Source organism: Alligator mississippiensis, chromosome 16 (genome assembly GCF_030867095.1).
Source record: "Alligator mississippiensis isolate rAllMis1 chromosome 16, rAllMis1, whole genome shotgun sequence".
NCBI classification, from domain to species: Eukaryota; Metazoa; Chordata; order Crocodylia; family Alligatoridae; genus Alligator; species Alligator mississippiensis.
In genome coordinates this window covers 1881121-1900586 of record NC_081839.1, presented here as the reverse complement: position 1 = coordinate 1900586, position 19466 = coordinate 1881121, and the positions used below count along the sequence as shown (strand labels likewise).

General features: G+C 51.6%; 2 protein-coding genes across 4 annotated transcripts; both read left to right on the top strand.

Annotated features, from left to right (window-relative positions):
* The first annotated feature begins 3789 nt into the window (after window positions 1–3789).
* MRPL34 (mitochondrial ribosomal protein L34) lies at window positions 3790–4500 on the top strand. The gene is made up of 2 exons (XM_006272137.4): window positions 3790–3898; window positions 3984–4500. The coding sequence occupies exons 1-2, from the start codon at window positions 3843–3845 to the stop codon at window positions 4264–4266; spliced, it is 339 nt and encodes a 112-aa protein (XP_006272199.1). The 5' UTR covers window positions 3790–3842; the 3' UTR covers window positions 4267–4500.
* A 3402-nt stretch (window positions 4501–7902) lies between these two features.
* Window positions 7903–18288, top strand: DDA1 (DET1 and DDB1 associated 1). Of its 3 annotated transcripts, XM_006272120.4 has the most exons (6): window positions 7903–7993; window positions 12676–12751; window positions 14207–14287; window positions 14796–14847; window positions 15227–15288; window positions 16042–18288. In XM_006272120.4, exons 2-6 carry the CDS (start codon window positions 12719–12721, stop codon window positions 16150–16152), a joined length of 339 nt encoding a protein of 112 aa, XP_006272182.1. In that variant the 5' UTR covers window positions 7903–7993; window positions 12676–12718; the 3' UTR covers window positions 16153–18288. The 3 variants fall into 3 exon arrangements, with proteins under 3 accessions (XP_006272182.1, XP_006272183.1, XP_059575485.1); XM_006272121.4 differs by lacking the exon at window positions 12676–12751 and having other exon boundaries at window positions 7915–7993; XM_059719502.1 differs by lacking the exon at window positions 7903–7993 and having other exon boundaries at window positions 8069–12751.
* Window positions 18289–19466: the final 1178 nt, after the last annotated feature.

Here is a 19466-nt window from a genome sequence, read left to right as displayed (position 1 = left end):
CATTTCTAGCCTCACCGCTGGGCGTGGAAATGGGGGCAGGCCCGGTACAATGCCCCCTTGGCACCCGGTGGGGAAAACCCTCCTTGTTTGCAGTGGGGGGGATTCTCATGCCCTCCATACCAACAACACCGCGAGATCCGGCAACACCGCCGCCAGAAGCAGGATACGGGGAAGAGGCCCTATAGAAAGGGTGGACTGGAGACACGACAATGAGGAAGATTTGCACCTGGCCGCGCTGCTCGCTTCACACGGGGCCGTGGCCGTGCAGCGGCTTCACCTTCCCTCCTGAAGCCCGGCAGGGACTTGGCCCGAGCGGTCACAGCCGCTCAAGGGCGGGCCGGGACTTTGGGGTTCTGCTCTCAGAGCCCCTGGCTGGCCGTGACCTTGAGGATCACCCCCCTTTGTGCTTCTCTGCAAATTGGGATCATTAGTCACCTCTCTGGGGCAAGGGGCAACCAGTTCCCGGCAGAAGGGGCTCGAGTGTGTCTTGTAAAGCTCTGTTCTTGCGCGGGGCGGTCTGGATTACATGGTCGGGCAGAAGACACAGGCACGCCTCAGTGTACCGGCAGCTCCCAGCACCAGATTCAATCACGCTGCAGCTATTGCCAAGGTGGTCTTGCTGCACAATATAACACCGGGGCATCTAAACTCAGGAGCAGGCATGAGGAATCAAAGGCCTGCGAGAGGAAATAATTACTAGGCTGGGACTGCCCATTCTTCGCACCCAGCACTCGCTTCTCCATAAACAGGTCCAGCTCCCACCTACGGGCCAGTGGTTTGCAGGGAATTGTTTGGTTTTTTTCCAGGCTACATTAATGTCTCATTGTGTCTCAAGGACTTTTGAGCAAATGCACTCAGCTTACAAGTAACAAAAGCATGCACTGTTTCTTGCCACCCATGCTGCATGCGCCTGCGGGGGCCCGAGGGCCGGCTGGGGCCCGGTCTGCTTCCCACGCCACCTCCTGTGGCTCTGATCCAGAGGAAGGGGGTGCCAGCAGGGTTAAGGTGGGACACAGAAAGTGCTTCCGCTTCTGCCCCAGAGAGATGGATGCAGCTCTCACGCAGTCGTCCCTGCAAGGCCAAAGTCAGCAGATCTGGCTCTGAGACATGGGCAGCAGATTTAGGGAGCAAGCAGGCACCATTTGCAAACACTCAGTGCTCTGAGCCTTTCCCTGGGCAGGCAGGGGAAGCCCTTCTGCGGTTTCCTCCTGCTCCCATCGCCTTGTTCGATGCAGGACCAAATGCACCAAAAGGGCTGCAAGAGCTGCACTGCACTGGACGACAGAGCCCTGGAAACAAGACAAGGAGTCCTCCAGAGACCCCCTTTTTTGGTACGAAACATTGGAGCTTTTCAACAGTCATTTATGTTTTAACCCAGGTCTGCATCAGCTGCACTTGCTTGCATGGTGTCTCTTGCACCAGGACCCCTCGAGGGTGCAGCTCTCAGCCCCCATCCTGCTCCCAGCCCGCCTGCCCGCTCTACTCAGTGCCCCGGGGCCTCCACAGCGCACACGAGACTGAATATGAAGTGCCTGTACTGCTAATTCTTGTCTTCAGATCAGCTTACTCTGGAAAAGAAGTAAAAGAAAAGGACAAGCCACCCATGAGGAGGGCAGAGGGATCTTTAGCTACTGTACAGCTTGTGAAGCTATAGACAAATAGGGCTGGAAGGGACCTCCACACGTCATCTAGTCTAAAGTAATAATAATAGTAATAATAATAGATGCTCTCCTGCTTCAGCTCCCTGCTGGGGGTTGCAAAGAAGATGGAGCTGGGCTGTTCGCGGTGGGGGCAGATGACAGGACGAGGAGCAATGGGCTCAAGCTGCAGCAAGGGAGGTTTAGGTTGGATATTAGGAGAAACTTTCTCACTAGGAGGGTGGTGAAACACTGGAACCGGTTCCCCAGAGAGGTGATGGACTCTCCATCCTTGGAGGTGTTTAAGACCTGGGTAGGCAAAGCCTTGGCTGGATGATGCAGTTGGGGCTGGTCCTGCTTGGAGCAGGGGTTGGACTAGATGTGACCTCCTGAGGTCCCTTCAGCCCTCATTTTCAATGATTTTATGACACACATGACATTAGCATGTATCTGTGGAGGCCTCCGAGCAACCAGACTTGTGCACGTTCCACCTCAAACGGGAAACGGCTGCCAACATCCAACCTCCTCCGCCTCTTTAGAGGAGCAGGGGGTGTCCTCCCCACTTGTGCAGGTGGGGAGCCGAGCCGTGGAGGCCACGGTCCTCTCCAATTCTCTCTGCCCTTGGAAAACCCTGATTCTTCCCCGGCTGGACAAAGGAGTGAAAAGCCCTGCTGCGTGGCTGCTCCGGGCAGATCTCTAGCGAGTGCACGACTGAATGGCAACACGAAGAGGTCTGGCCATGAGCGAGGGGAGGGCAGCGTCTCCTCCAGCCCTAGCCAGCCGCAGGCCCCGTGCCAGCGCACAGCAGACGTGCTCAAGAGGCGTGCGCTGCGTTCGGAGGGCGCAGCCACGTGCTCGAGCAATCAGCCGCCCGGTGCCAGAGAGAAACACCACGAGCAGCAGGAGCGGCTGCCAGCAGGCACTCGATGGAAATGCATTGGCATCCAGGCGGGGGTTGTTGCGTGCTTGGTTTATCTAATGATTTGGGAGCTGTGCAGGGGTCACAGAGGATCTGAGCAAGTGGCAAGGCACTGGGAGCCTCCAGCCTGTTCCCAGGGCGGGGGTGGGATGGGAAGAAATTCGGGGTGGGAGAAAGCAGCCCGTCCGCGGAGAGGCTGGGCTCCAAACTTCATCCTCTGATCTCAGCTGACCCAAGGGGAAGCCCATGAGACCCGACCTCCACTCCAGGCACCCGAACCCACAGCCACCGGGGACCAGGCGGATCCCACCGCCCCTGCTCTGACCCAGCACCCCCGACAGAGCAGGGCAAGAACCCAGGGGTCCTGCCCCCCCCCCCCCCCCCGTATCCCCAAATGATGAGCCCGGGGGTCCTGCCCCCCCCCCTCCATATCCCCAAATGATGAGCCCAGGGGTCCTGCCCCCGGTAACCCCAAATGAAGAACCCAGGGGTCCTGCCCCCCCCCCATATCCCCAAATGAAAAACCCAGGGGTCCTGCCCCCGCCATCCCCAAAAGATGAGCCCAGGGGTCCTGCCCCCCCCCATATCCCCAAATGAAGAACCCAGGGGTCCTGTCCCCCCCCCCCATATCCCCAAATAAAAAACCCAGGGGTCCTGCCCCCCCCATCCCCAAAAGATGAGCTCAGGGGTCCTGCCCCCCCCCCATATCCCCAAATGAAAAACCCAGGGGTCCTGTCCCCCCCCCCCATATCCCCAAATGAAGAACCCAGGGGTCTTGTCCCCCCCCCCCCCCCATATCCCCAAATAAAAAACCCAGGGGTCCTGCCCCCCCCATCCCCAAAAGATGAGCCCAGGGGTCCTGCCCCCCCCCCATATCCCCAAATGAAGAACCCAGGGGTCCTGTCCCCCCCCCCCCATATCCCCAAATAAAAAACCCAGGGGTCCTGCCCCCCCCATCCCCAAAAGATGAGCTCAGGGGTCCTGCCCCCCCCCCCATATCCCCAAATGAAAAACCCAGGGGTCCTGCCCCCCCCCATCCCCAAAAGATGAGCTCAGGGGTCCTGCCCCCCCATCCCCAAATGAAGAACCCACGAGCCCCGCCCCTACTCCGGAGCAGCCAAGGAACGACAGCGTGAAACTACAAGCCCCAGAATCCTTCGCGCCACCACGCCGTGTACGTCCGCTTCCCAGACGCCCTTGCGCTCTCCAGCCCCGCGCGCCGTGATTGGTCGGGCAGCAGGAGCCAATGAGCAAAGGCTTTGCTGGGGGGACGGTGTAGTCCGGTCATGGCGGCTGCGTGGGCGCGCGGCCTGCGCCTCTGGGCTGGGCTGGCCGGCGGCAGGTAGGGCCTGGGGCCGGGGCCGGGGCCCGGGCCCAGGCCCAGGCCCTGACCCCGCAGCCCCTCACCGCCGGCTCTCTCCCCGCAGGTTCCCGCTGCTGCCTCCCGTCGCGGCCTGGGCCCCGCAGAGCCGGGGGGCCGCCTCCATCCTGAGCGCCTGGAGGCCGGCGGGACTCTGCCAGCGCGGCCCGGGGCAGGCGCCGGGCTGGGGCTGCCCGCCAGCGCGCACCAGGGCCCGCGGCAACGAGTACCAGCCCAAGAACTTGAAGCGGAAGCGGACCCACGGCTGGATGAAGCGCATCCGCACGGCCAGCGGCATCGAGGTGATCCTGCGGCGCATGCTGAAGGGCAGGAAGTCGCTGAGCCACTGAGGGACGGCGCCGCCGGGCTCGGCCCCGACCTCCGCGGCGATCCGGGAAACGTGCCGGGGACCCGAGGATGCTCGGCGCCACGCCCAATCCGGGGTGCCGCTTATCCCCCTCCCCTCCCATGACTGGCTTCGTCAAGCGGCTCGGGGTTGTTCTCGAGGGCGAAGTCGCTCTGTCTCGCAAGCGGAGGGAGAGATTGTGAAACCAGATTTGTCATTAAAATGAATCTGTCTCCTGCCGCGGCTGCCTGTGTTCGCTGTACTCGGGGACAAACCCGACTGATTCCCCTCCGTTCTCGGGGGTCGAGGAGAGCACTGTTTGGCTTGTCCTCTAGGGAGCCGTTGGGGCTGACTTCCTGGTCCCTCTAGCGCCATTCACTTGCCTTCGGGTTGCTCGTGAACGGGCCGAAAACAGGTGTTTTAAGTTTCTCTTGGGTCAGCCGGGAGCCAGGTCCCGCAACTGGAGCTGCCGGGATACATCTTTGTAGCCGCTAGAGCTCTGGCGCGGTACGTGGGGCTCCACGGCGCCTCAAGGTCGGCCCGGACCGATTCATTGATAGGGTCCAAGTCCAGGACTGGAGCTGCAGTCCTCTCTGAGGCTTTGTTTCCACCACAGTGGATAGCGTAGATATATCTCTGTATGCAATATATATCCATCTGTGTGTAAATATGTATATAGCGTAGGTAGGTAGGTAGATATAGACATATAGATATACAGACTAGCTCGATGTATCTATCGATAGCTATATCTAGTCTATATATCGATATAGGTAGATATATAGACATTGTATAGATATCTATAGATATTTCCTCCTGCAGCTCCGCTAGAAAGAATTCCCTCTCAATGCTTAGGGAAAACTCAGGCGTGAAGAGCACCCAAAAAAGCTTTCTTAACCTACATTAGTTTCTTGACTTGCTCTGTGGTGATGAAGTTCAAGGCCCTGGCCTGTACAAAGTCCGTGCATCACAGAAATGATACTTGGTCCCTCAAACTGGGGCACAAGCATCGTTCAGGTTTCCTGTCCTCGGTGGGGCTTGCACTGCATTAATGAAGATGTAGGAGTTTTAAGGGCAGCATCGGCAGTCCATATTTCAGGATCCTCAAAGGATATGGACACACCCAGAGAACAGAGAATGCATTCAAGGAGAATAGTTATTAAGCAAGCTATTTGGGTTGGTCTAATAAAAGATATCAAATTCACTCAAGGAGCCTTGTCTGCCTATGTCCTTAGGCCAACACGGCTACAATCTACACCCCTGCAAGGGTATAATACTTAGTTTTTTAATGCAAAGTAGATTTTTGTTCATTCTCGAAATTGAAATCTAGTGCCTCGATCTCTGGGACTGTGTGAATATGCCGTAGTACCTGCCTTGAGAGGCTTTGCTGCCGTGCCAGCAGAGCAGCGTTGCAGCCGTGCATTTAATGCGTCATACAGAGATGTAACACATGGGGCAACTTCGAGCTGAGAAGTTAGCAAACCACCTTCCAACTCAGCCAGACAGAGAGTTAGGAAAAGGGCTGGTGAGGGGGGAGCTCAGGTTCTGCCTGTTTCCAACTCCTACCCTCTGGGCTTACTTCTTCAAGAGATCGTCACATAGAGTTTGGGGAACCTAAAGCTGGAAGAGACTGAATGGATCATCTCCCCAGCAGTCCTACTCTTAAATACCTCCGTTTATGGAATCTTAACTGTTTCTCTCCCGAGCAAACTTTGCAGACAATACAAAGGCTTACTCATTCTTAGGAGTTTTCCTCGATTTTGAGCCTAGCATCCTCATGGGTCCTGGTTTTACATGAGTGAGGCAACAACAGCTGCAATTTGTGTTACAGTTCTCTGTTAGCTGCTTCAGGAGTCCAACCATCCTACCTTACACTGGCCTTGGTGGTAGCTTCTAGGGTACAGACTAGCTCCTAGGAAGTTTCTGTCTCATCCTTCCTTGCTTTCAAAATTAACCTGAAAGTCTTTTAACGCTTGCTTCTCTGTGGAATGTAATTCCTCTGAAAAAGTGGATCATTTTGGACCCTGCGAAAGGGGCATACTAGTTTTGCCCCCATCCTGAGCGATTGCACCCCTCAGCGGTATTGCAGTGACACCTGAAGCCAGAGCAGAAAGAATGTGTTATTGGACACTGACTGCTGAAGTGATGCCATTATCTGCAAATTCCGCATAGGTAGAGACTAAAGCATTAGTTCTTTTCAAAACTGGTTATGGGGTATCACAGTCCTGGTCCTCTCCACCCTCCAGTCTTGTATTGAGAGCAGCCAGCTCCAATGTCTTCTCTGTTGCTCATCTGCTTTCCATTTAATGTCATTCCCTTCTTACTGCAAGGTTGTTTGGTGCAGGGCCCTGCCTCAGGCCATGCCTGTGTTGTGACCTGATAACACCTTCTGGAAATGCTGTGAACAAGTTGTCTCACTTACTAACACAGTGACTCATTAATAGATTATTCTTGACTTCTGGCACTGCCAGCTGCTCCGCTGGTCTGCCCCTGCTCTGTTGGGTGGGGCTGCGGGTCCAGGGCTCTGCCCGTACAGCAGCTCATGGTATAAATGAGAAAGAGAAGAGCAGGCTTGCTCCTCCGTTTGTGGGGCTGGTAAGCAAGGACACGTGGATGCCAGTGCCTGTGGAAGAGCTGGTGCTACATTTTAATAGGCAGAGTCTCGGGTTGGCTGGATCAGGGGTGCTGGTTGTAGCTGTGTTGGTCTAAGAACATAGATTCATAGATGTTCGGGGCTGGAAAGGACCTTACAAGATTTCATAGACGTTAGGGCTGGAAGGGACCTTGTAAGATCATTGGGTCCAGCTCCCCGCCCAAAGATCATTGGGTCCAGCCCCCCGCCCAAAGATCATTGGGTCCAGCCCCCCTGGGTTGGGTAGATGTTCTTTTATTAGACCAGTTAAATAGTTGGAAAAATTGTTCTTTGCAAGCTTTTGGGTACAAACACACTTCCTCAGGCAGAGGGGGAGTTTGGGGGTGATTGCAAGCTGCAGCCAGGATGACCTCCATAGGATCATAGAAAATGAGGGTGGAAGGGACCTCAGGAGGTCACATCTCATCCAACTCACTGCTCCAAGCAGGACCAGCCCCAGCTACATCATCCCAGCCAAGGCTTGGTCTAGCTGGGGCTTAAACATCTCCAAGGATGGAGACTGCATCACCTGTGTGGGCAGCCTGTTCTGGTGCTTCACCCTCCCCGTGAGGGGTTTTCCTAATATAGAAAATGAGGGTTGGCTGGGACCTCAGAAGGTCACCTCTTTGGGCAGCCTTTTCCAGTGCTTTACTGCCCTCCCAGTGAGGGAGTTTTTCCTAATACCATAGAAAAAGAGGGTGGGAAGGGACCTCAGGAGGTCACATCTAGTCCAACCTGTGGCCCCCACTACACCATCCCAGCCAGGATGCCCACTGGTACCCAGCTGCCTGGGCAGAAGATGCTCCCACCTTGCCCCCTGCAGGGACTACATCTCCCATGACGCACCGCGGCCGCACTTCCATCCGGGTCCTCGCCCCGGCAGGGCGGGCCTTTCCTGCCTCAACCTACCCCGCTGCCTCTCGGGGCAGCGCGGAGCGACGGGCCCGCTGCCCAATCGCCGCGCCGCTTCCCCCAGCCGCGCCCAATAGCTCGCCGAGGGCTGGGGCAGCGGGGCGGGGCCCGCGGGAGGGAAGCAGGTTGGGTTGAGGAGCAGGGGTAGGAGTCGCGGGGCGGCCAGGCCGAGGCGGCGGCGGGGAAGATGGTAGGTGCCCCCCCCAAAATGGCGGCCCCCGGGGGCCGGGGCCTGCTCCCTCAGGGGCGGCGGCCTCCCCCCTCGCCTCCCCTCCCCGCGCTGCTTGGGCTGGGCCCAGGGGACCGGGCTGGGGGGCCGCTTCCTCCCTCGCTCCCCTCCCCCTCTCGTTTCTTTCTTCCGTCCCCTCCCCTCCCCTCCCCTCCATCCTTTTATTTTAATCACCGTCTGTCGTTATTACTGCCCCCCGTAGCGGTGTCGTCATCATCATTAGTGTTATCATCATTAATATTCCTGCGATCATCATCATTACTGCCACCGTGATTATTATGACTATCATTGTCACCACTATTATCATTCCTGTCGCGATTATTACCGTTGTCATGATTATTATCACCATTCTCATTACCGCTGTCATGATTATTATCATTACTGTCCTCATTATCACGATTATCATTACTTATCATGGTTATTATTATCAGTACTATCATCACTGTTTGTTATTATTACTATTATTATGATGAGGATTATTACTATCATTATTATCATCATTACTATCATCACCATCTGTTATTATTACTATTATTATGATGAGGATTATTACTATCTTCATTACTATGATTATTATCATTGCTATCGTGATGATTATTATGATTATTAAGATCACAAGCCAGGTGGTGGAGCGCAGCGGCGCGGTGCCGGAGGTTTTTCAAGCTGGCGGTGTCGTGTCGTTCCCTCCCCCCCACACCCTCCCTTTCCGCATCGCCCCCAATTTTTGCCCCGGTCGGGGTCCGTGTCGCGCGGCGCTCGGTGGGAGTCGCGGGCGTTGGGGCCGCGCCGGCGCCCGCTCGAGGGGCAGGGGTCGGCCGGGGTCCCGTCGCGAGGACGGCCGTCCGTCCGGTTTGATAGAGGACCGCCTGGCTTTGCGATGCGGATCCGGACGCCGTTCTGTCGGACAGGTGGAAAAGGGAAGGCGTCCGGTTTCGCATCGAACGGATGGAGCGGCAGAAAACCGGGCGAACGGCCACCTTGCACGTCGCCCCGGCAAGATAAACATCCAAGGCACCCAGCGTGCGCTCCTGGGGAGTCTGCTCCAGACTCTGGAGGTCAAGAAGTTTTCCCTCGTGTCCGGTTTAAAACGGTCTTCCAGCGGTTTGTGACCGTTGGACCTCGTCTTCCCGAGCGGTGCCCTGGTGAGCAGACGCCCCCCCCGGTTCTTTACACCACAGGGTTTGAGGTGTAAAGACCAGAGCTGGGTGAAGCGTGGGCGCACCGTGGGTTTATAAAGGGGCATCGTGATCCTCCGAGACAGTATTATTACATGGATTTCTATCCTGCCCCATCCAGGAAGGCCGAGAGCGGCCAGCAAATCGTTCCTCCAGCACGTCCCATGTGATGTATATGAGAACGACCCGACACTTTCCCAGCTAGCCCACGTCTCTTGAAGTCAATGCAGGGTGATTCGTTTCTGTGGGTCCAGGAAAGAGAGAACGGCCTGGCCGCAGTAAATGCAGGGCGATTCGCTTTCCTGGACCCATAGAAACGAATACTGGCCTGGTTGTATCTTTATGGCCCGCGGCGCTTTCTAGGCACATATGGAGCTTTGCTCAATAAGAGATTGGGAAATGATTTGGATTTAAATTTAAAAAAACCCAACAACGCAGGGTTCATTTCAGTGTGTCTCGTCCAGTTTTGAATGTCTGGGCTCGTGGGGCTTCCACCAGTTCCTCCAAGGAGTCTATTCCAGGATTTTGGAGACTTCGACTGAGCTACCCTGATGGTGAAATTCATACTTGTGTGGACAAGGTTATCACCATCGTGATCTCCAGTCCCTTAAGTTAAAAAGAATTTGCGGCTAGGCTTGTGGCGTCATTGCAGGTCGGCTGAACAGTCAGAGGTAGAGCTCTGTAGGTTTTTTTAGTACTGCTTTTGTTTTCCTGCTCGTATCTCTAATTACGATCGATGCCTAGTAAAGGCTTCCAGTGAGGCTGAAGCTGAATCATTCAAATAATTCCTGGTGTAGGAAAGAGAGGGTTGTGGCTAGTAACCAGGGAAACTCAAGCCTTTCTTTGCCTGTTCCCTTTGGAGCTAAGGTGTTGTGGTGCTGCCATGTGGGTGCAAACAAGCGAGGTTCCTGTAGTTCTCTTTGGTCCGATGCAAGGCTGATGTTTGTCTTGCTTTTGTCATTGAAATGGGAAAGGCTGGAATGATACTGGTGGAGTCCACTGACACTTTGAAAAGCACTTTTACGTCATAAAATTATTTTCCTGTATCTCATTTATCTTTAGATATATATCTAGAGAGTGGCTTCAGTCCTGTGTTGGCTTCTGGTAAGCTGAGATGCCCGAACTTGGGGACAATTGTACGTATTTTAGGAGGCACCAAGAAACACATCGTTCAGAAAGTAAATAACTGTGTGTTTTGCTGTCCCCTCTCTTCCGCGGGGGAGACGGCTTTTGGAAAATCTTCAATCACTACTTATTTGCAGTCCGTCAAAACGGGGTTCTGACTGCGATCTCTGGAGAGGGGGCTTCACTGTTTAAATGACCTTTTCATGTTGGTGACAGAACACAGAGTTTGACAGGGCACTTGGCAGAGTAAAGAAATATTAGCTTTCAGTCCCCTGGTAAACTGTGCAGCTGCCATGGACTGATTGCACAGGAGTTCTTCACTTGGTGCCTCGAGGAAACAGAGCCTTGTTTTAAGTCCTTACAGCTCCTGTCGAGGGATGCAGCCTCGCTTTCTAGTGCTGGAGGAGGAGAGAACCCAAGCTGTAAACATTGCCGCATCTGACCCATCTACAGACCAAGTCACCTTGCTCTCTGCATACACAGTCTTACTGTAGGTCTCATCAGGAGCAAAACCCCAGTTCTTTCTGCTTTCTGTAGAAGTTAGCTGAAGTGCCTTGTCTTGACCTGAACTCTTGCTAATTCAGGTCTCCGTGTGTGGCATTTACACTTTGGTAATACTCCTTGACAGCAGTGCCTTTGGGTTCAGCATGATTAGATACCTCCCAGAAAGTAGAGCATCCTCAGGTAGTTTTTAAACTAGCTGGGGGTTATTTGCAGCAGCCTCTAATCATTGCAAGTGATTCCTTCTCTGTCAGGTGCCTCGCAGGACAACTGTTTGGAGAAAAGCTCTTCTAAAAGGAGATCTTTCAGCGTGCTCTAAGGATGTCGAGACGCAGGCTTGCTCAACGTTTCCTGCAGAAACACATTGTACAATAACAGAATCTTTTCTGGGAACACAGTGACCCAGGCTATCACAAAGCAAATTGCTGGCTGTGTCACCTGGGATATATCCATTGAGTCAAGAAGGGTGCAGTAAGGGGAGAGAGAGTTACTGAAAAACAAGTGTATTTTTGCTCCTTCCATGCTTTGAAACTTCAGATGAGCTGGGGCTTAGAGAACAGCTGAAGTGGCTAGGTCAGCGTAGTTGTGCAAAAGGTCTGGCATTTGAGTGCTGCGAGAGACTGAAGAAAGTGCATTTGGTTTGCATTGCAGTGGGGCGTTAGCAAAGTTCATCTGAAATAGGAGGATAAATATAACCGGTGTGAATCAGAAATCCTAGTTACACGCTTGTGCTGAATCCTGAATGAGTGCATGATGCCTGGCTCTTCGGTTATGCTCGCACCAGAAGGACCTGGCTCTTTCTCGGTTTTGAAGCTTTCGGATAGCATGTCTCCCCCGAGCCCAGTGCCGACAATAGGGGGATATAGAAGAAAGCAAAAAGAATAGCCTATGCGAGGAGGCACACCTGATATAGCATGGTGGTGAATATAGCAGAATCTGGATGAAAGCTTATTTCAGCTGCATTGGAGCCTGAAGCCCCAAACTTGGCTTGCGGCTCTGAGTTAGGGTTTGCGCAGACAAGCAAGAAATGGTCCCTGTCCTTGATAGAGATTTCTGTCGAGGCAGATGATGCATGCATGGGTATTGTCCCCGTTTTAGAGATGCACAAGAGAGATTTGCAATTCGTGTGTGATTTATACAGGGAGCCTGTGATACACCTGGTAGCCAAGACCCAATCTCACGAGTCCTAAATCTGGTCCTGTAACCCCTAAAAGCTTGACTGCAAAGGGGGCTGAAACCGGAAAACAAAATCATTGACCTAAAAAGCAAGGACGGAGTAAAAAAATAACGTTTTTCACCGCAGGCTGCTGCTTTGAATAAGCTGCCACAGTAACCAACAGGAAAATAATTGCTCCCACTAAAAGAGGTTTTTCGGTTTTTGTTTTTAATTTCCTGCGAGGTCGCGGCATTTCAGCAGGGCTCTGCCTTCCCGCTGTTGCATGTGACGCTCAGGTTGAATAACTGCTCATTAGACGCTCCGCGTCTAGCTGTTAAACAAGTAATGCAGCGCCGGGATCGTGCACCCCAGCCCCAGCGCTGCCTTTCGGTTACGTGTGTGTAGTGCCTGGACCTTTGACTGGGGCCCCTGTGCACTGTCTGCTCGGTGACATGGGTAAGGAAGGGGGTTAAAGTGCTCCCGCTCCTTCCCCACACCCATGCTTTGCTGTCCCTGTTATCTTCCCTTCTTGTTTTGGGTTTGTGGTAGGGCTCATGCCACCCCCAGACAGAGACCCCAGCATGCAAACCACCGTGTAAGCACATCGCTGAAAGCCCACCCTTGCCCCAAGGAGCATACTTACTGCCTTTTTTGCATTATTTGCCCCTTTGTTTCCTCGTTCTTAGGAAGGATAAAGGTCACTGGGAATCCTTTCGCTATAGACACATCATGAATGAGAGTGGTTCTGGATCTGGGCCAACGGTGGGTTGACTAACAGACCTCCCCCCTTCTGTTTCTAGATCACCCCCCTTCTCCCTGCATCAGTTTAGCTTGCTTAGCTGCAGCACACCTCCTGTCTTCTGCTTCCCGTGAGGCGCTGCCATTGTTGGCCATGAGAGAACAGTGAAGGACGGACCAGCCAGCGCATACCCAAGAACTTGGGGGTCCTTTGTCGTGCAGCTCACCACTAAGTTACTGATCCTGTTGCCACTGCCTGCCCCAGGTGTCTTAGTCTGCACGGGCTGGGGAGTGAGTCAGGCACGCTGCCATCACGGTTCATATGGGACCCTGCACATCCAGCGGTCAGACTGATAGTGCATCCCAAGCTAGGTCCAGAGGGAGCAGCTCTAACCACTAGCACAGCTGCCCTGATGTACAGCACGGTGACTTGCAGGGGTACGTTGCAGTAAACTCCAGGCCGTGACGTCTGCTGGAGGAGTTTGTAGCCATCTTAATTCGAAGCCCATTTGAACAAACCAACCCCCTTGTGGTTACTAACGTCTCAGGAGGAAAACTGCTATTCCTTGAGGTTTTTCCCTCTTCTTTTTTTTCTGCCAGACACCTGTAGCCCATCAAATTGTCAGAGTTTGGTGTGCATGGTGGCCCATGGGACTTAGTAGATAGCTGGCTGCTTGCCACAGGATGGGCAAGCTAACAGTCTGCCATTTGTTCCCTTTGATCTGCTGAGCACACAATGCAGCAGTAGGGTTTCTTTGTGTACTTTGTCTCTAACCCAAACTCAGAAGCAGAAGGTCAGGTCCAAGCTGACCCACAAATTCAACAGACCTGAATTTGCAGAGGCCATCCCCTGATTTCTTTCTTTTTGTTTCACTGAAACCTTCCCCTGCATCGTGCAGTGTAGCGCTGTGCTAGCGTGCGAGAGCAGGGTGGAGCAGCCGGCAGGTGAAAGTGAAAGTGGCCGGCCTGCTCTCAGCCTTCAGGCCGAAATACAAAAAAAAACCACACAGCGTTCATAGCAAAAACCTCCGACTAATTCTCAAGCTTTGATTAATACGTTAACCTCGCAAAGGACGCTTGTTTTCTTTAAATCAGTCGCATTAAAACCTTTCAGGAAGCAAGTTCCAGTAAGTTCACCGACAGACTTAATTTTACAAACAGAACCTTACGGCATAGCTGCAGGCGACAGGGTTGTTAAAAATCCTCCTCTATGAAAATGGCAGTAGATCGGTGCAAAGCCTTTACCGGAGAGCCATAAAGGTGCTTAGGTGCGGGCAATTTAGATAATGAGACCAGCGGGTAGGACACTAGCTTTGTTTCCGTAGTTCAGCAGATATTCATTCTCCAGATCCAACATTTGACCTGGTAGCTGTTACCAACCTTACCCACCTGTGCTGCTCCTCTGAGCTCATCTGGTTCATCTGCTGTATAATTCTTCACTTAATGCAGTAACCAATGCTATCTTCTGTCTCCTTGTAGGCTGATTTTTTGAAAGGATTACCTGTCTACAACAAAAGCAACTTCAGTAGATTTCATGCAGACTCTGTATGTAAAGCGTCGGTGAGTAGCGTATACGTTCAGTCTCCTGGATGCTTCAGAAGATGGGTCTTTGCGTCGCAATCATAAAGAGCTCCAGAGGAGGCTGCGGTTTAGATGGTTTTTAATTGAGCTGTACTTCCCTTAAAATAAGCGACCAGTGATGTCCTTATGAGTTGGGATTGCTTATCAGAATCCCAGGGGAGGAGACCTCCCCAGACAGCCTGCCTTTCTGAAGTATGTTGGCGTTCCGGTGCATTTCCTTCCCATATTTTACCTTTTTAGTTTAGTGATGTGGAGCCCCGTGCCGAAATGAGACCTCTATTCCATGCAAATTAATAAACCTTGCACCGAAGTGCTATAACATAACGGGGCAGCCGTTTGCAATGTGCAGCTTTATTGTGTTTTTCCTTTAAATGAACCTGCTGTCATCAGCGGGCCTTCTCAGAGCTTTTACCTCTCCTTGGAGTGTGGGCTGGAGGGGGTTTTTTCATTGTTATTTTGTTGTGTAATTGTTCTGATTCTCCTACAGAATAGAAGACCGTCAGTATACCTTCCCACGAGGGAATATCCTTCTGAACAAAGTAAGTGTGTGCCCCTCTTACGTGTGAGGTTTCTAGTGATGTGGACTGCAACGTTGTTCTGAGTTTTAGCATGGAAAATCCAGCATGCACTTAATCTCATTTGAATGTTTTTAACCTCAGATCTCTGCTTTCTGGGTAGGGGTTTGATTTAAGTAGCTCCAAAGAGATTAAAGGTGCTTATCTTGTTACCAGTGATGCATATTTTTCTCTGTCCTTATTGAATGATTATTGTAATTTTTTGGTATGAAAAGCCAGTGGTCGTGTGTGTGCCCTTTTGAGAAGGGGGATGACTTGTACATGAAATGAAGTCTTGTTCACTGGGCAGTTTTCAGTGGTGCCTCAGAAGTGCCTTCAGAGGGTTTCTCTCTTTCTTTGACAGTCATAGTAACAGAAAAGACGAACATACTTTTGCGTTATTTACATCAGCAATGGGACAAAAAGGTACGGACCTGCTTCTTTCCATGTAAACCTTTGTCTCTGGTTTCAGACCGGGGGGTTTGTCTTGCATGCTTCCCATCGGTGTGGCCGCTAGGGGTTGCAGTTAATCGCGACAAGCACTTTGATCCAATCCTTGCTTGCTTCGCTGGAAGAGAAACAGGGTCACAAGGCCCCTGCTTGCAGTAGGCCTGCTGTTTTCAGTACGTGTATGAGCAGAAAGCAAGCTGGCCCAGCCCTGCTGTGCATTAATCTAGAACTCAAGAGACCTGCAACCCTGCTTCTCCACAGGCTTCCTGCCTGACTCTGTTAGTCCCTGAGCTTTTAAGGATGGGACTAAAAGCCCTTCCCCACCTGGTGCTGGTGGTGTGAGAAGCATGAGAGAGGTTTGAGGAACTTCAGAGACTGGATCAAAGCAATGGGAGAGAACGAGGATCTTATTAGTGTTTCCAAAACACTTGATATCCCCGAACTAAAAGAGGCAAAGGCTGAAGGTTTGCCTGCCAGCATCGCCGCCAGGGTAGGAGAGCAGTCTGCGAGGAAAATCCTATGTATAAACAGCTCAGCATTGGGCAAAACATGGTAGCATTCACCAGCTAGTTCCCACAGAGCAGCATGCTCCCCCCACCCCCTCTCCCCAAAGAGCTTTAAGATCTGCGCGTACAGGAATGCATCACCCGACACTTGAAATGTCATCACCTCCGCAGCAGATCGGGGTGGCGAATTTTGCTGATGTGACTTTCTCTTTGCTTCAAACAGAATGCAGCAAAGAAAAGAGATCAAGAGCAAGTGGAAATAGAAGGTGAGAATTCGGCGCCTCCCCGGAAAATCGCTCGGACAGACAGCCAGGATATGAATGAGGACACTTAAACTCTTGCTTGCTCCTCTCCTCCTTTTGCAGGCGCTTCCTGTTTTGTCTCAAAATGTGTAAATTTCTGTCCCTTCCCCACCCCACCCGCCCCCACTATGCAGCCCAAACCACTTCTGACTTCATAGGAGCCAATGTATTTATTTTTTTTTCCTCCTCCAGTTTTTATTTATGCCGTGAACCTTATGGGGCAGTGGTGGAGCAAGTCAACAAGCGATGTAGTGTAACTTCCCTTGATCCTTTTTAAAAAACATCCTGTCACTTCTGGGTTTTGTGCTACCTGTTGCTTAACTAACCCAGTCTAGCCATGGAAGCCTGGATAGGAGACATGGGTTTACAGCAGAACCCTTCAGTGGCATAGGCTTTCTGCTCCATGTACACATCGTTATGACAGAGGCTAACTTTACAGTCTAGCAGCGATCGGAAGGGGGGCTTTGTCTCCCTCCCAAACGTAACTTCCAAAATGGGCACCGTACTAGAAATCATGGGGTTATTTGGGATTATACTGATCTTATCAAATGTGTTCTCACCTTGATATAACCATTGTATCCCTTTTGGCCTGTCCTGTGAAGGCCGCAGCCTGTGTTCAGCCCACGTACGTTATCACATGCATCAGTGATCATGGAGAGTACAAGTGAAAGATGTGTTACTTGTGTTGCTCTTGAAATATAAGTCCTTTCGTCTCGGAAGGACTTGGTATGTGCAACTTCTCCATTGGAATAAAAAGGATGCTTTTATCCTACGCTGAGTATTTGATCGGCAGTGTGTGTTAGACGACGACAGATGGGATGAGTTGGGTAAGCCTACCTTTGACTGCTGCCGGGGTGCATAAGCCAGCTCTTTGTCCTCAAGTCACACATCGCATTGGGAACAGCTTGGCTCTTTCCTCTTTCTCCACTGTTATCTCTGAAAAATGGTACTTTGTTGTGTGTGCCCTGGAGTGTCTGTATGTCTGGAGCAGAATCCAAGACCCCTGGATGCAAAGTAGCTGACCAAAAATGTGAGCTTCCATGGTCTGTATTCAAGACCAACTCTATTTCTTTTGGACAATGACAGCTCAGTGCCTGTCACCTGTAACCCTTTACTGACTCTTCAGTAGAAGCCAAATGCAGAAACCCTCAAGACGCCTAGATGAAATCAAAGTTCAGAGGGAGTTAAAAGAACCGGCTGATAAAAGGGGTGTCGCTCACTATTGACTGTCCGGTATGGTGTAATCGGAGGAGCTGATCTGACATTGTGTTGGGTTTAAATCTAGGTTGTTGCATTTAATTGCTCTTCACCTGCTCTCCGCTCATCCACAACTCCTGAATGAACTGAGTCCAGGAACAGTACGCCTGCGTAAGGTGAATTCTATAAGGGGCTTGAGCCGTGTCCGACTATAGTGGTTAAACTCAGATGAAAGACTTGAGGATGGGGGCCATGCCATGCCCTTGACTGCAGCATCCCCATGAGACCGGTGGAAAGGATGTGTCCAGGGGGAAAAAAAGACTATGAGAATGAAATGGTGTGGCTGACAGCTTTATTGTATGGGACAGGACTTTGTGAAGAGCAGGGCACAGCTCATTTCTTACTGCAACCATTTTTAAGTGTATATAAGGCACAAGCTTCTGATACGTTGTGTGAATTTAACCTTTTTTTTTTTAAGTTAACACTGTTGAGTAGCTTAGACTTCAAATTGTACCTGCCTTCAACATTGTTTTGCTGTGGCAGTACCCCTCCAGATCACCCGAACTTTGGGTAAAAATACCAGCTGTGTTGGGGAGGTAAAAAATACTTTTCCTTCTCCGTATGATCTGCTGGCGCTCCCGTTCTTTTCCCAGAGCTATGCTGCCGAAAAGATGCAGCATGTGAAATGCAAGAAATAAGCAGAAAATGCCATGTCCACGTCCACTTTTACTAGGATGCATTAAAAGGATCATAATTCTAAAAGAAGAAGTCGGGGATATAGCTGACGATAAAGTGTGTCCATCCTGTGTTTTTAGCTTAATTTGAGGATCTCCACCTCAAGACTGATGTTTGTACAGTGCTTTGAAGTCATAAAATGCTGTATACTTCCTGATCACTGCAGAGAGATTTGAGCTTTGCTGACTTCCCTGCTAGACAAGAGCGACGCACTATTAAAGAGAGATGGCAGTTCACCCTGTTGTTAATGCCCTTTCTTCCCTTTGGTGGTAATGTGTCCTTGCTGGAAGGGGAGCCTTTGAAATCGTGACAGATGAGGCGTTACTTTCTAGTTGTCGGAATCTCAGTAAATCATACAGAAAGTTTTTTGTTTTATTTTATTTTTTTTCAGTTGACAAAGGAAAAAAGCTTCCCTCGATTCCCTGAGAGCAGAACTGAAACAGCGGGGAGAAACCCAAGCACGCTATAAACCCCTGAGCATCCATTTAATCAGGCCTTACTTTGCTTCTGAAGCCGGCTGGGCTTCCTAATGTTCGCAAGCGGGTGTCTTTGCAGCCTGTTGAAAGGTTTGGTAGTCTTGCTCAGCTGCCAAAGGGATCCAGTCTGAATTGAAAGTACCATCCGCTTGCCACGCTGCTGATGGCTCTGAAATGCCATCCTCAAGCTGCTGCGCTTGCAGCACGCCTTTAGTGCTATTAAATGTGTGGTCAGCGTATCGGGTTGGGATTCTGCATGTAAGAACCTACCCATCTATTAAAAAGAGCCCGTGGACCTTTTCCAACATAGTTTGTACATGTAGATCCTCTAGTTTCTTAGTCTCTTGTCACAAAGTGACTGGGATTTCGCACCCCTTCGGGGTGTTTTGTACACGTCTTTGCAGTGGTATTTGTATTTTTCATAGCAGCGTGTATCGCAAGTGTATAAAAGCATTAGGAGCTTGGCAGGTCGGAGTAGACGGCCTGGGGTGACCGCAGCAGGAGTGCAGCCCTTGTGCCGAGAGGAGGCAAAGTCCTAGGAAGAGGCCACCCCAGCGCGGTGTCTTGCTAGCTGGCGTCGGCCTCCACTGCAAGACAGGCCGCCCACGTCCTAATAAGCAGCGAAGCTTGTGCTATCCCTGTTTAGTAACCACTGGACACAGCTAGGTGTGCTCTGGATAAACTTAATTTATTTTCTTTGGAGGCATTGCCTTTTTTATTGAAGAAACTGGATGTAGTCGGTGTGCGTATAAGATTAGTGACCAATGTGCAGGCAAAACCAAAGAGGGCTAACGAGCTAACCCCACACGTGGCATGTTGACTCCAGAGGAGCATGCGGGTGGCTTTTCCTCTCCTGCTGCACAAACGCATTGAAAATCAGGGGGAGTTTTATTTTTTAAACCGCCAGTGGCTGTTGGTGCAAGCAGCCTCATCTGATC

Excerpts from the sequence above, each read along its gene's own strand:
- DDA1 (XM_006272120.4), top strand. The coding sequence starts at position 12,719 with ATGAATGAGAGTGGTTCTGGATCTGGGCCAACG. Across the intron at positions 12,752-14,206 it reads GTTCTGGATCTGGGCCAACG|GCTGATTTTTTGAAAGGATT; the intron begins GTGGGTTGACTA and ends GTCTCCTTGTAG. Across the intron at positions 15,289-16,041 it reads ATCAGCAATGGGACAAAAAG|AATGCAGCAAAGAAAAGAGA; the intron begins GTACGGACCTGC and ends TGCTTCAAACAG.
- MRPL34 (XM_006272137.4), top strand. The coding sequence starts at position 3,843 with ATGGCGGCTGCGTGGGCGCGCGGCCTGCGCCTCTGGGCTGGGCTGGCC. Across the intron at positions 3,899-3,983 it reads GCTGGGCTGGCCGGCGGCAG|GTTCCCGCTGCTGCCTCCCG; the intron begins GTAGGGCCTGGG and ends CTCTCCCCGCAG.